The sequence below is a fragment of the Peromyscus californicus genome, unplaced genomic scaffold, assembly GCF_007827085.1.
Source record: "Peromyscus californicus insignis strain IS unplaced genomic scaffold, ASM782708v3 Scaffold_11__1_contigs__length_118956290, whole genome shotgun sequence".
Lineage (NCBI taxonomy): Eukaryota > Metazoa > Chordata > Mammalia > Rodentia > Cricetidae > Peromyscus > Peromyscus californicus.
Window position 1 is genome coordinate 98,854,295 of NW_026294402.1, and position 15,915 is coordinate 98,870,209.

The 15,915-nt window shown below is 43.7% G+C and overlaps 1 protein-coding gene across 1 annotated transcript in view; it reads right to left on the minus strand.

The window, feature by feature from the left end:
• Positions 1–691: 691 nt before the first annotated feature.
• The window catches only part of Acp3 (acid phosphatase 3), a 46,823-nt gene continuing 31,599 nt past the window's right edge, over positions 692–15,915 (minus strand). The window contains exons 10-11 of the mRNA XM_052718897.1: positions 10,763–10,932; positions 692–810 (exon numbers count right to left, since the gene is read on the minus strand). Of these exons, the coding sequence (XP_052574857.1) occupies positions 692–810; positions 10,763–10,932 (289 nt within the window). The remainder of the gene's footprint in view (positions 811–10,762; positions 10,933–15,915) is intronic.

A 15,915-nucleotide genomic window follows, 5' to 3' on the forward strand; every position in this document is an offset into this window, starting at 1 on the left:
TCCTGGCTTTCAGTTATTTCTCTATATGGGAATTTGGAGAAAATGACCCGAGCTATGCTTAAAGTGAATGATATTACAGTTTCGGAGAATCCAACGCCTCACCTGAAGACATTTTGAATGTGGATATATGTATGTGTGTGTTAGATGTACAGATAGAAGTCTGTCAGTCATCAAGCACTGGGTTTGAATTGCAATTCAGAGAGAGGCGAGAGAGGGAGGAGGGGAGAGAGAGACAGAGAGAGACACACACAGAGAGAGAGTTAAGTTTACTAAACAACTAAGGTCATTTTTCGGTGGACCCTCTACTCCAGTCTAACATTCTGGACTACCTAGTGTGGTCTAACCTATGTCTGGTCCCACTTTCTCTTCCTTTCTTCTTGTAGGCATAAGGCGGATTGGAATTTGGCTTCCTGTTTCTCTCAGGACCTGTGTGAGAGAGCAGGGAGGAGCAGAAGAGCTCTTGCAGAGGAGTCCTGGGGTAGCCCTATAAGTAGCTCACACCCCAGCTCCGTGACCAGAAGACCTGTCTAACCTGCCAGCTCTGCACTCTTTCCCGGTGGCAATGAGCTCACACCAACTCTAGGCAGGTTCCGAAGGGAGGGTGTGTGCAGGACAGTGCCCACAGGGCAGAAGGCCGTCCTGAAGGTGCTGCCTCACTGAAAGATGTTGTCACTGGAGGTCAGTCGTGTGTTCAGATGTTCCGATACACGTCTCTCTGCCAGCAGGGCCCGTGGCGGATGAGGGTAAACAGCAGTATCACTAGGATACCAGATACCAGGCAAAAGGTAATGGCAAGGATGACCCTCAGGACTGCGAAAACAAGAAATACACAGATGTGAAATTAATACGTGAAGATCACAACACCACCTCCCCCCAAAAAAACCCTAAAAAGCAGATTAAAATGACATTCATTGTTGACTTTTTGCCTTAATTTAAAACTTAAAATGCTTTGTTTTATACACAGCAATGTATTTTCATTACTTCTGCCTTCTTTGTCCTTCTGCTTTTCCACTTTGTGAGACAGGGTCTCACGTAGCCCAGAAGGGCCTTGTACTTGCTGTGTAGCCAAGGATGAGCTGGCTTGAACTCTGGATCCTCCTGCCTCAACTTCCCAAGTACTGGGATTACAGGTGTGTGCCATCATGCTAGCTTTCCTGCCTTGATTGTAAGTTCTAGAGGAATTTCTGAAGCAGTCTTGGATTCGGTAGAGTGTGGTGGGTAGAACCCAGAACTCAGAGTCAGGAGGGGACTTAAGGTCTAGTTTCAGCATGACCTTTGACATTTGGCCTCAGCTCTTCACTGAAAAGGGAAGATAACTGACTGAAGTATCCAAGGTCTTTTCGTAATGCTGACTTCTCTCCTTCCTTCCTCCTTTCCTTCTTCCTTCTCTCCTCCCTCCCCCCCCCCATGGACTAGGCTCAAATTTGCAATCCTATTGCCTCAAGCCTCCTCAGTGAATTTCATGTATTTTTAAAATATGGTTAAATTATTATTTGAATCTGGTCACAAGTTCAGAGGAAAATTTGAATAACTCACTTCAAGCAATTGACTAAAAGAAGTGGAATCATTCCATCCTTTAAAATTGATTTTCCAAAAACCATGTTTTATGGAGAAACTGAGCATAAGTTGAGTATGGGGAGTGTTCGTTTACATAAGCATAGAGTAGTGTGAATCTGTAATTATTGAGAAAGATCTCTTGACAGATGATGATGAGCAGCCATGAGGCGATATGTGAGGTCGTATTTCAGATGAGAAACCAATGCATTAGAGTTTCTCTGCCTCCACGCATTGCTCACCATAGCTGACACATCACTATACCAGCTTGTTCTGTCTCTCAGTGTATATCTTTGTTGTTGTTGTTACTGTTGTTGTTTAAGACAGGGTTTCTCTGTGTAGCCCCAAATGTCCTGGAACTTGCTCTGTGGATCAGGCTGGCCTTGAACTCAGAGATCTACCTGCCTCTGCCTCCAAAGTTCTGGGACTAAAATGTATTCACCACCACACTGGGCCACACATCTGTTCATTGTACAAACATGGGGTGACTTACTGGCTTAGGCAATGGGAAGGAAACATTTCTGGTTCTGATGTCTCATCTATAGAACAGTAGTGCTCCAAGAATACAGATGAAAATCACTGATTTAGCCTAACCTTGTTGCAGGGGGAGGAAAGGAAGAAGCAGATCATTTGGTTAGGGCTCAGCAGATAATTTTATTGTCCTAGAAATACAGGATCTTATCAGTCATACGATTTCAAATCCATCTATTCACTAATGACTTCCACCTCCAGCTGAAACTTTTTGCTTAAGCTTGACTCATATGCAGTGTGTACTTGGTATGTAGGAGTCTCCCTTGTCTGTGGATTCACTTTCTGTAGTGTCAGTTACCCGTGGTAGTCAACCATTGTATGACTATATAAAGTGGAAAATTCTGGAAATTCCAGAAACAACTCCTAAGTTTTAAATGCTGCACCTCTCTGAGAAGCATGATGGTATCTCATGCTGTCCCACTCCATCCACTTGGGATGTGATGTAAGTCATCCTCTGTCCATCGAGTCAATGCTGTATATTCTGCCTACCACTGATCACACTGTAGCATCTTGGTTACCAGACAGTTGCCATGGGTCTCAGTGCCTGTGTTCAAGTAACCCTTATTTTACTAAATAATGGTTAAAGATACAAGAGTAGGAATGATGGAAATTGGATTCATGGAGAGAAGCTATAATGTATTTTCCTGAGTGAAGGGTGAAAATATACGAGAGAGAGAGAGAGAGAGAGAGAGAGAGAGAGAGAGAGAGAGAGAGAGAGAGAGAGAGAGAGAGAACATTATATGCCCTCCATCACGGGCATTTAAATAATTGTACTGTTTTTGTTTTGACTTTGAGACCAGGTCTCATGTAGTCCAGGCAGCTAGAAACTGCTACTGGATGTAGCCAAGGAACACCTTGGTTTTCTGATCCTCCTGCCTCCACCTTCCAAGTACTGAGACTATAGGAGTGCATTATCACACTGGGTTTTATGTGGTCCTCGAGTGTGCAAGGCAGGTAAGTGTTCCACTGGTTGAGCTACATCTTCAACCCTGTTGCATTTTGTTTCCAGTTCTTGTTCATCTCTAACTCTGCCTAGTTTATAAACTAACCTTTAGTGTAGGTGTATATGCACAGGGAAAAGCATTCTATGTACAGGTTGAGTGCTCTCTGCTGCTTCAGACATCTGCTGGGATCTCAGCACTGAGGCTCTTGGAGAACAGGGGCTTTGTTATCCGATAGGTATTTCAACCTTAAGTTCAAAAGTAAAGCCCAAGCCTCCTCCCCACAAATCAGTTTTTCTCATAACTACCCTTTCCTTGGATGATGAAAACTCCCTTCCATTGGCTTAGGGGGAAAATGAGTCTTCTTTGATTATTTTCCAAATATCCTACACCCGATCTGTCAGGGAAGTCTGTCAGTTCTACTGGGGGAAAAATCTAGAAACTAATGGTTCTCTCCCTCTGTGCCACCACTCTACTTTGAGCTACCGTACCACTGTCATGGCCTCTTGGCCTATCCCCAGCTTCTGTCCTTGCTTCACAATCTGTTTGAAACACAGCAGCCAAGTGCTTCCAAGCCAAATCTTGTCATTGTGCTCCTTCAGATGAAGTCTGCTGTGGATAGATGCTCATGTCCATCAGAGTGGGAGCTGAGGTTCCAATGATGGTTCTTCCAACCACACCATCCTTCAGACAACACTTAGCACCCCCACTTGGTGCTCTTGCTTCAGCTTCTGGCATTGCTGGAATACTCTTCCTATAGACCCTGGGTGGGTCACTCCTTTACTGTCTTTGTTTAAGTCTCATCTTTTCAATGAAGTCTTTCCATTTCAAAGTTCCATTCATAAACCATCCTCCACTCCCGTCCGCCAACAGGCACTTGTGATCTGAATCTTTCAAAATACGTATTACATTTATCATTTGTCTCTCATTTCTTCTAATTGACTATCCATTTCAGGACACAAGAACTTTGTATTTATGGATCATAGATCAGTACCTGGGTATAAGTGTTAATAAATATTAGTGCCAAAATCAATGACCTAAGGACCGAGAGTGTGGCTCAGTTGGTAAAGTGCTTGTGTGGCATGATGAAAGACCTGGGTTTTCATCCCAGTACTGCATAGATTGGGTGGGGATAGAGATGCACCCACAATCCCATACCTCAGGAGGTGGGGCCAGATGGGTCAGAAGCTCAAGGCCATTCTTCTATCATATAGGGAATTTGAGGCCAGCCTGAGATACATGAAACCATGTCTCAAACACAAAACAACCCCCCCAAAACACCCCCACCAAAAATGACTTATAATTCACGAGCTGTCAACTTTTAGTCCAGTGTTTTTCTCATGATCAGAATGCTGCTTAGTGCCATGAAAAATCTAATTAATTTTAGAAAAGTTAGAGCCTAACAGACAGTTTATTAGAACTGTAGATGGAGCTAAAATAAAGTTGGAGAGAACCAAATAGAATTGAAGAAGGAAAGGAAACTAGATGGGAATAAAGGAAAGAGACAGATACTAATGATTTACATATATATTTATATCTATATGTGTAGATTGTCTCAGAAAAAAAATCTATTTTCGTGGGGCTGGAAATGATGACATGCCTATGATCCTATCATTTGGGATGCTGAAATAGAAGGGTTTTAAGCTCCTCAACAGCCTGGGCTATAATAGTGAGTTCCTGAAAGGGTAAATCTATTTTCATGGGTAGTTTCCTGAATTTAGAAGTTTGTTTTTTAATTAACTCATTAACATTGGCTATCCTATCATAGCAGTCCCATGGAATAAGCATCCCCACACTTTTCCTGCAGTGAACACATATCCTGGACCAGGTAGGCTAAGGGAGATGCTGAGATCTATCAGCTCTGCTCCTGAGAAACCCAACATGTGGTGGGAGAACCAGATAGACAGTTATGTAGTAGTGTGACCCATGCTAAAATGGAGGTGTTGGTGGTGCCATTCCAAGAGAGAAAATTGCAAAAAGGGAAAAATTGGAAAGCTTATGAAATTTGAGATGATGTGTAGAGGGAATAGGATTTCACATGAGACATAAATTGTTGCACAAGGCATGTCTGGGACACAATTAGAGCACAGGAGTCGGGGTGGGGTAAGACTTGATGTGTGCCTTGGGGCCCAGTTTTTAGGTTTCTGTTTTAGTTTTGTTCTGAAGCACCTGGAAATGACCAGCAATTTTAACGCTTGGGAGAGATGAGTTCTAGTCTGTGTTTAGATGATGTCATGATGGTGGAGACATGGTAGGTTTGGTAGAGAGCCATTGAAATATCTCAGGCCAGATAACCAAGGCTCAGAAATAGAGTTGTGGACATGGGGACACAGATGAGAAAACTAGAATGCTGATCAATCCTGTAGTTGAGTTGAGATGCATTGGTGACAGACTAAACACACCGGTCAAGGGAAAGGGGGGGCTGAGATGATCTCATGGGTTTGTGTTGTGACTGGGGATGGACACCACAGAAAAGGGCTGGTACAGTCTATAGGAGGAAATGACTTTTATTTTTAAGTGGGATTGAGGTGAGCTGTTCTGTGGACAGACGTGGCCAAGAGGTAGCTGGAAACAATAGGTCTGTAATTCTTCACTTAGATGTGGAAGTAGGGATTGGAAATGTAGAGACAAAGGCTCATGGTGAGCATGGGATAAGGACAGCAGCTACGGGATTTTGAGATGTGGTTATTTCAGGGGTTGGTAGAAGGAATCTATCCAAAAGAAGCTGGACAAGGGCCTTGAGAGAACAAACACACAACAGACAAAACCAACCAGCCAAACAAAAATCCTCAGAAAGACATGCCCCCTCTTCTGTCTTTACCCTCCCATCTTTCAGTACTGAGGGTTGAACCTGGGGCCTTACATATGTTAGCCAAGCACTCTTCCAATGAGGTAAATCCCCTGCCTCAAACTCATGATCATCCTGCCCCTAAGTGCTGCAATCTCAGGCACACACCACACCAGCCTCTATGTGATGCTTTAGATTTTTTAAATTTAATTTAATTTAAATTACATGCTTGTTTGAACTATAGAAGACTTTAGAAATTTGACAGAGTTATGTTCTAGAAGCTGAGAAGTGACAGTCATCATTTGTTCCTTATTGCAAAGAGCAGGAGTTTAAAAAGCACGCAAGGGCTGAAAAGAGACCCCATCACCTGGAAACACACAAAAGCTGTTAAGGGGGACGTCTTGACAATCTTTCTTTAACTGGATATATAGCCAAGGATGGTCTTGAATTCTGGTCTTCCTGCCTCCATCTCCCAATCCCATGCTGGGATTACAGGCATGCACGCACCATCACACCTAGCATTTTTTCAGTGCTGGAGATGAAACCCAGGTATTGCTGTGTGCCACATCAGCACTCTACCACCTGAACCCCAGCCCCCCTCTCTCGTTCGAGGCCTTGTCCACTGTAGTAGCCTCTTACCCTCCATGCCCTCAGCCTCCTTCCTACCTGATCCGCTCTCTCACTGAAGCCAGGGCCTTTCTAAAACAAGAAGCCAGTGGCAGCATCAATCCTCTACCCAAAACTTTTCAATGACCAGAACAGCTCAGCTCAATCTAGGAAGCACTCAATCCTCTTCCTAAAATGTCCCACGCTGTCTTCAGCTTTCTGGCCTCCATACTTCCTCTCTTCCCTTTGTCTAGGACGTTTTCCTTTCTGCTCAGCTCCATTCCATCCACCTGGCTGGCTCCTTTTCTCCCTCAGGCTCCTGTTTAAACATTGCCCCATTGGAGAAAACTCTATGACCAGTAGGCTTAGTTGATTGCTTCTGTTGTATGTCCTCAGTGTTGCCTGTACATCCTTCATCACGGTGCTGCTGTATGGCTGGGGCATGTTTCTTAACTCTTTCCCTGCTTGTCTTGTCTATCCCCAGGGTAGGGTGTTGGTTTGGTTGGCAGGGCACAGGCTTGATCATCATTATGAATGCCATGGCTGCTGCCATTGAGGGCAGGAGTAGGCGTGGGGTCAAACTACTTCATGCCAAGTGATACTGCAAGTGCCAAGACCTTTAATGATGGAGGAGAGATGGCCCCGGAAACTGAAGACAGTGGTGACCGGGTGAGAAAAGGGTGTTGTAATCAGTTGACTTCACTCTTGAGGGAGGAATGGTGCTGGGAGCGGCATTACAGAGAAGGGCTCTTAACTATGACTAGGCCAAAAGCAGATGCCAAGTGACACAGATTGATTGGTACGTGGGTTTGCAAATAGAGCCAGTGATTGGGTCTTTAGAAAGCAGTTCCATTTGAGATTCATTCATAGCTTCTCTCCATTATTACCAACCAACTAACTTAGAGTTCCAAGAGGAAGTAAGGTTGAGTCTGGAGGGCCAAACAATTATTCAGTCTGCAAGCATCAACTGCAGGGTTGCCAGCACCTCATACATACAGGATACTTCTATATAATTTTTGTCTTGCTTTAGGTATTGGCTTTCTCAGAACATATGTTCTGTATCCCACTCCCTGACCCCTGATTCTCTCCCCACCCCAAGATCATAATTCAGCTGTTAGAGCTATTTGTAGATTGACTTTGACTCCTATACTTTTTATTTGCTAAATTAGGCACTAAATTTGGTGGTCCCGTTAAAATGATATTCAGCCCTTACCACCTTCCATGCTTAGCGTGTGCTGTATAGAACCTATGCTAAGGCAAGTGGTCGTCCAACCCAGTGGTCATTTCCTATATCAGGAATGTTTCCACTTTTGCCTGCCACCTCTAGCATTACCCATCGAGACTTTATTGAATAGCGTAGTCTAGTCCTTTTTCATTAGGGAGTTCAAATATAAAGTTTATTTTTATTGGAGGTCACTTGTATCATAGACTCTTAAGTAGTAGACTATTTTAAGGTGTGTTACTTTTGTTCATGTTGCATTGGTTTAACTCTGTGAAGCTGTGTTACTGTGTCTGTGTAAAACAGCTGATGATCTAATAAAGAACTGGCCAATAGCAGGAGAAAGAATAGGTGGGGCTGGCAGGCAAAGAGTATATATAGAAGGAGAAAACTGGGAGGAGAGATCTGAGATCTAGGAGCCAGAGAAGGAGGAGGACTCCAGGGGCCAGCCACCCAGCTTCACACACAGCAAGCCACAGAGTAAGAGTAAGACATCAGAAGTTAGAGAATGGGAAAAGCCCAGAGGCAAAAGATAGACGGGTTAATTTAAGGAAAGCTGGCTAGAAACTAAGCCAATCTAAGGCCAGGCATTCATAAGTAAGAATAAGCCTCCGTGTGTGAATTTATTTGGGAGTTGGGTGGCGGTCCCCTCAAAAGAGTAAAAAAGAGTGAAAACCCCCAACAATACTCCTATCAAGCTTTCTGCTAGTTAAAATCAATAGGGTGTTGGCAACTGGAATCTGAAGCAACCCACTGGTTTGTGCCACTCGCTGATTTCTGTGATGGGCAGCTTCGACCAACTTCAAGCTACCAAAGAGAAGTTGTGGAAGTCAGTGCCAGAAGAGACACACACATTGTACCCTTGCACGGGATGTATCTGCACGGGATGCTGCAGCATGGCAGCCATTACATTTTCTTCTGGTTGATAGACTCTGCTGCTTAATCACATTTCTCTGCACTTGAGTTCAGGATTGCCAGTGGTGCTGTTTTGAGGGGAAAATTCTGCAGACATGCTGCAGAGAGGTTTAACAAAAGACAAGCTGGCTGGGGAATAAATCTCAGAGTGGGCTAAACATGACTCCCTGACTGCTGGGTATTGTGTCTAATCAAGATAAGAAGGGGTTCAGGAGGAAAGATAACTAATTATACACCAGTCAGAAAATATTTATTGAACACCAAACAATGCCCTCTACCAGCTCTCTGAGGTACTGAGGATGCAACAGACAAAATTCTTGCTTTGTAGAACTGATATGTTATCTTATATTTCTTGTATCCTATAATTCTTGTTCCCACCGTAACCCATATAGTTACAAAACATGCCCTTGTTCCGAGTAAGACATACCATTTCTGTAACATATTGTAAACTTTCTAAGGATGTTTTCCTGCTAAGTTCTATACTGAGTAGATGAGACAGAACTAGCTACCCACTGCTTACCCTTTATCTCAAGTAATTCAAACTATGTTTTAATGTAAAAATTAATTTAAGTCAGTTGAATAATTTTGTATTATCTTAATACACTCACTCCTGTTATATTAGAACACCCCCCAGGTAAACACACACACACACACACACACACACACACACACACACACACACACAAGCTTTTCAAAGTTCATTATTAAAGTAATTCCTTTGAACTTCCTAATAATAATGACTTTATCCACCACTTTCCTCACTACTAGAAGACATTCACAGGTGGAGATGCTGCATGGCCCCAACAGCACATATTTACATGAGGGAAAGTAATACCAAGAAGCTTGTCAACCCATGTCTTGGGTTATTCATTCCATAACCAACCCCAGAGAGGGCGGCCTTGATGTAGATCCTGGCTTCCAGTGGAGGCCACGTCCAGCAGGCTTCTCATCTTTATTGATCTGAGAAGTAAAGCTCTGTTCTGCTGCGTGGCCAATCAAGGCTCTACATGGCCCTCCAGGCACAGTTTCTTCTCGCACAGGGAGCAGTGGTAGTAGACCAGGCACTTCACTTAGGGCTTCGGAAGGTACCAGAATCAAAGCCTCCAACACTCCGTTGTCCTCTGAGCAGATTTTGTAGTCACACTCAATGTTCCAATAAGTTTTGGACTTGGAGGCTTCTCTAATAGTCTCATTTTTGTTTTAGTGGCGTGCGTGCATGCGTGACGTGCGTGACGTGCGTGCGTGCGTGTGTGTGTGTGTGTGTGTGGTGTGGTGTGTGTGTGGTGTGGTGTGTGTGTGTGTGGTGTGGTGTGTGTGTGTGTGTGTGTGTGTGTGTGTGTGTGTGTGTGTGTGTGTGTGTATTCTTTTATCTCCTCTTATGAATCAGCTTTAGGTTCTGCATCTCTTAGCACTGGAGTTTTGGGGGACGCTTGGTGGAGCCCTCTCACCTCTGAGGTGCTGTTTCTGATTATCTTGCCCTTGTCTGGTTATTTATTGGTTACAAAGTACCTTCTGGGAGCTGCTGTATGGACACCATATATGGAGCTTTCTGGAGAGAAAGTTTCTTTGAAAGGAGCGTGAATGGACACAATGAGGTTTTTATTTTTCAGTTCTGCTACCCAGTGTTTTTAACATACATATAAAATCTGATCACGCGGGGTCTGGAAAACTCTGCCAGGTGTTTCTCCTGTCTCATCATTTTGCCTGCCTTTGAGAGAAGGCAGGAACCGATGAGCGCAGCCGTTGTCGGGTAAATCAGTCCTTTGCACATTAGCCTAGGGTTAGCGGCTTCTTTTTCTGGCTTGTACACTAACTCGTGGGCTTTGTTTGAAACTCGTTTTACTTCAGATATTTTCAGTGCAGCCTTATTCCATCCCGCTCAAGCAAAACCTGGGAGTCCTTCAACAGTAGAGTTCTTTGGGCTAATCACGGCGCCCATGGCAGCCCCACAACTTGGACCTAACTCTTACTCCTGATTACATTGGGACCTGGTTTTCTTTCACAGCAACACTGAAAGAAAGACCAACCAAGTTAAGCATTAAGCCTAGATAGAGAGCTAGGAGTTGCTCAAAGTTATCAATCCAAACATTTCCTTCCAAGCTGGGGATAATGGCCAAAGAACTTTCTGGAAACCCTGGTTGCTTGAGAAAGCACCCTGCACTTCCTGCTGAGCCCTGCGAGCTCACGAACCCGAAATGTCTCCAGTACCTTGGTGATTGCTTGCTCCCATACACTCCGTGGCCCAGTCCTCGGGGATCACGGGGTCCAGTAGCTCTGCAAACTTCTCCAGAGGGCAGCTGTGGGTGCAGCCCGGCAGCGTAAGTGGGTAGGGCTCGTGCTGGGTCTCATTCCGATAGTACATCTCCACAAAGTGTTCCCTGATGCGACAGGCAGAGGACAGAGCTGTTAGTTCTGCAATGCTAAGCTGTCCTCTGGATTTTTTTCCATGCTATTGTAACATTTCCCTAAGGACTGGTGGAGTTGGGAGGGCCGGTTTGTTAGATGAACCGGGCAGGAAGAGTGGAGACCAGCACCCTTCATTAGACAAGATGATTAGCAGAGCTGGGTGTGACTTTGAGTAAGAATGAGGAGTTACTATTTTTTAAGACATTTTATTTTTATGTATGTGTATGCCTATGAGTGTATGCCATGTGTTTTGTGGGTACCCATGGAGGAAAGAAGGATCAGATCTGGAGCTGAAATTTCAGGCAATTGTGGGCTGCCTGATGTGAGTGCTGAGAACCAAACTTGTGTCTTCTGTGAAAGCTGTATGTGCTCTTAACTACAGAGACCTCTCATAAGCTCTTATTTTATTTTATTTTATGGGTACCCCCTGATTCCTGTTGAATACAGACACTTAATCCTTGGTGTAGCTTTCTTCATTTTTGTATTGTGGGAATGGACTGTCCTAATTTCTTAGGTCTCGTACTAAACTGGCCACATATAGGGTCCTAAGTCAGATACCTCATCTTAAGACAGTGGTTCTCAACCTGTTGATCATGACCCCTTTGGGGGTTGAATGACCCTTTCACAGGGGTCCCCTAAGACCATCAGAAAGCACAAATATTTACATTATGATTTGTAACAGTAGCAAAATTACAGTTCTGAAGTAGAAATCAAAATAATTTTATGGTTGGGGGTCACCACAACATGAGGGTCTGTATTAAAGGGTGGCAGCATTAGGAAGGTTGAGAACCATGTGCTAAGAGGACAAAGGTCAGCGCAGGGGAGAAGGGGAGGGGCTTTTATCTTCCGTGTTCCCATTTGATCTCTGGGTAAGGAGACATTAGTTTATCTTTGTAAACAAGAGAAGTTTTTGCTTTCCAGTTCCTGTTAATAGCAAACTATAGACCTGGATAAAGTAGTACTGATTTCTAAAGGGGGAAATGTGAGGATCTACTGAGATGTTGGGTCTGCCTTCTCATAGTGTCTGTCCCTTCGATGCTTCTCATTCATTCCTTTCTTTTTTCTCTCCTCTCAGGGATTCTTTCACTCTTTGTCTTAAATGTATCTCTCCTCTTCTTCAGCAGTAAACACAGAAGTGAATGTAAGATAATTGGGGCTATGCCAACACTTCAGAGAATGTTCTCTCAGAAGAAAATGATGTGCGTTCAATTCCTGAGTCATTCTAGGTAGGTAGGACTCCCCCGAAACTCACTCCCGGAAGGTTGAATGGCCCACACCAACCTGTTTGTGGAAGTCACTCACCAATAAAAGAGCCAGGAGAGAAATTCAAGTGAGATTTAATGATCTGTCTCATTATAATGACCTCACATTTCAACCTGAAGATGTTGTTATAAGCAAGTCTTTAAAATATCACTTTAAAGAGGGAACATAGTGACTGCAAATATTCATTTATGAGATATGTTTTTGTGTGTATATGTGTGTGTATACACATATATGTATGTGCGCACACCTATGTGCTCATGGGTGGAGATCAGAGGGTGATGTCAGGTATCTTCCTCCATTGCTTTCCCCTTTAATTTGGAGACAGGCTCTCCATCGATGGATGTGGAGCTTGTTGTTTTGGCTGCACTGGCTGGCTTTTGATTGCCAGGGTCTGCCTGCCTTTGACTCCCGGCACTGGGGTTGTAAACACACACACACACACACACACACACACACACACACACACACACACACACAGAGTTTTTATATGGGTGCTGGGGATCTGAATTCATGTCCTCTGTATCCATTAAGCTATCTTCTCATCCCTTAAGATATGTTTTTTAAAACTCCCTAATATGGAGTGAATTAGTACTTATATCTTGGAGTGACTTTTTTAGTAACAGCAGCTCTTTTTTTTTTTCTCAAGTGTTGGATGTAGTGGGTAGATGTTCCAGCTTTGACCTGGAAGTACTACCTCCATTGAGGTTTCCGCTAACTGTCACGCCTACAAGGCAGGGCCAAGACAGGACTCCTTAAGACCTGAGATCCAGATGTGCTCCTGGACCCTGGATGCTGGAGGTAGACTGAGCAGAGTTCTCCAGAGAATACCACTGGACTGCACTACACCTTTCCCAGACCCTGTAACCTATCCCTTTACTTGTAAGTTACCCCACAAAATAAACCTCCCTTTAATGTAGAGTTGCCTTAATACTCCTACCAATATCCGGTGCCCAACATGGGGCAAATTCCAAAGGCCTGGGTAGCTTCCACCCTCAGCCTCCTCTGTGGCTGCTGTGGCACACTTTGCACACTTACCACACTTCCCTGTCTCTTCTTTCCTGTCTCTTTTAAAATCCCCTGCCCTCCTGGGGACCAAACACTTACCCATTCATCCCTTAACCTCCCAGTACTGTTTCTTCCCTTCCTTTGCTTCCTCCACCCTGACTGGCTGGCACCTAAACCCACCTGCAGAGTTCCATAAAACCCAGAGCACCTCTGCAGTTCTATTCCCGAAGAAAGGGAGCAACTGAGTCTGGTCTCAGTTCCTTGATGCAGCCCCCTCTCCGTTGCCTTAATACTTCCACCAATAGTCCTTGAGGACCAATGGTCTACCAAAAATCATGATTATCTTTCCAAAGACTAGAATTATGGCTCAGAAATGATTTAATTTCTCAGACTTCTTTGTACCTCAGTGGGATCAAGTGTGTCATTTTTAAGCAGTAAAGTATGAACAAAAAGGCCACGTTTCTTTGGGGCTGAGGTACTTGAGAAACTACTTACCCTTTCCACTTACTAATTCCTTTGTACAAGCTGCAGGTGGGCAGCTCTCAAAGATGAAGGCCAAATCCCCAGTGCCTGATTGTCATCCTATGACATCACATCAAGGAACACCCGCCTTGACCTAATGACCAACTATCCCCTGCACTGGAGTGTTAGATACACAAGAGATTACTTTTCATTGTGTGAAGCCTCTGAGAACCTGAGGTTCACTGATGCAGATGGAAAAGTTAATTTTATGAATTAATATATCTGCAGAATAGTTTCTAAATTGGATCTGGTGGTGGAAATACAAACTAAAGGCACAGAAAAATGGATAAAATTGTGGCATGAAATGTGAACATGGAAGAATACAGTAATTTAATATAGTAAATTACTATACTATACCAGGTTGGTATGTGTATGTGACCCTTTGATAAAGTTTGTGAGTGTTCAAGTCTTTTGGTGGAAAAGAACCCTAGACTTGGTTAGTAACAGGGACTTGATTGAGGCTGTGAGAGAAAGTGATCCACTGAGAACATACTATAGCACCCCAATAAAGTTTATGGCTACATACCCCAGTAAAGCAAGTTTAGGACTGCATACCTCAATAAGCAAGCTAGGACTGCATACTCCAGTAAAGCAAGTTTGGGACTGCACATCTCAATAAAACAAGTTTAGGACTGTACACCCTCATAAAGCAAGCTCGGAGCTGTGGTGCAGATATCAGAGAGGAGAGAGGCCTGGAGAAATTGATAAATCCTCTCATCTCTGAAGAAACAGACTACTCTAGAGCTGATGCCAGGATTTTAGCTGTATGCCCAGAGTTGGCCTTCAAACTCTTGTGTTATTGAGAGAACATTTCTTGTTTCCAGGCCTCTTATTATCATGCTCTGATCTGTTTGCTAGTTTCCATTCTGGGCTCTTCTCTTCATGGACAGATGTGAGGTGCTTGAAAGCAAGAGTAGCTAAGTTGACATTTTAGTTCCACTTTTTCATGCCTGGTGCCCAGTGAGAGGTTCAGGAAAGAGAGTGTCTATCCTCTCCTGACCGTGCAGGACCCATTCTCTTTGTAAGTAGTGGAGATATTGGCTGAGGATGAAGTCTTAATGATGTTCTACTTCCTTACAGTGTCTCCCTGCTAAGAGACTCTGAACAGCCTGCAAATATATCAAGAGAAGAGATGGATGGACTAATCACAGCATATCTCATATGCAAATGAAGGCTTGGATTTGTGCCAATCAGAGCACACACCTCATGTAAAAATGAGAGTTTGTGTTTCATCAATGAGTCTTGTCAGTTACAACAGTCACTTTGCTATGCCACCAAGGGAAGTGCTCTGCCTTTGGCCTAGCTTGAAATGGTTGCAAAGCCATCCAGAGTTCACCAAGCCTTGTGTTAGCAAAATGTCTGTTATAAACTATGTGAAACAGTCTTTGCTGGTATTGCACCTCAGGAGCTGGTGTATTTCAAGGCATTCATAGAATGTTCAAAATGTCTGATGCTGGCATAATGGTAGTCCAGCAAGCTAGCTGTTTGATATTATTATTATTATTATTATTATTATTATTATTATTATTTTGCTCAATACGGCCAGGGTAGCAAGGGAGAGTGCAACAGCTGCCAGTTAAGGCGTTAAAATGCCCCACCCTTCAATGTCCATTGGAAAATGGGCATCAGAAGGAGTGCTTACAAGGAGAAGTTAAAGAGCACATCATTAACACTAACAGTCGTTCCTACAGATTTTTAACAAATGCTTAATATCTGCCCATTGCTCCAGGGAGACACTTGTGCCATTTTAAGAGCTAGCTCTCTGCTTCTTGTTTGTGGATTAAGGTGTGAGCTCTCAGCTGCTGCTGCAGGGCCATGCCTGCCTGCGTGCTATGATGCTCCCTGCCATGATGGCGATGAACTCTTATCTCTCTGGAATGGTAAGCTCTCAATAAACCTGACCTTCTATAAGTTGCCTTGGTCGTGGTATTTTATCAAAGCAAAGTAACTAATACATTTGTTTATGGTAACCACCTTTTTTCTGATTTTTCCTAGAGATTCCCCATTTGAAAAGTAAAACTCGTTGTTCCTGAAGTCCTTCAGTTCTAGGTAAACTAGGACATTTGATGTCTGTAACCTGACTTTTTCTTTGTCCTTTTTTTCTTCCAGGAGTCAAGCTAGGCATCAGTGGAGAGTCACACCAGGCCATAAGGGGGTAAGTACCA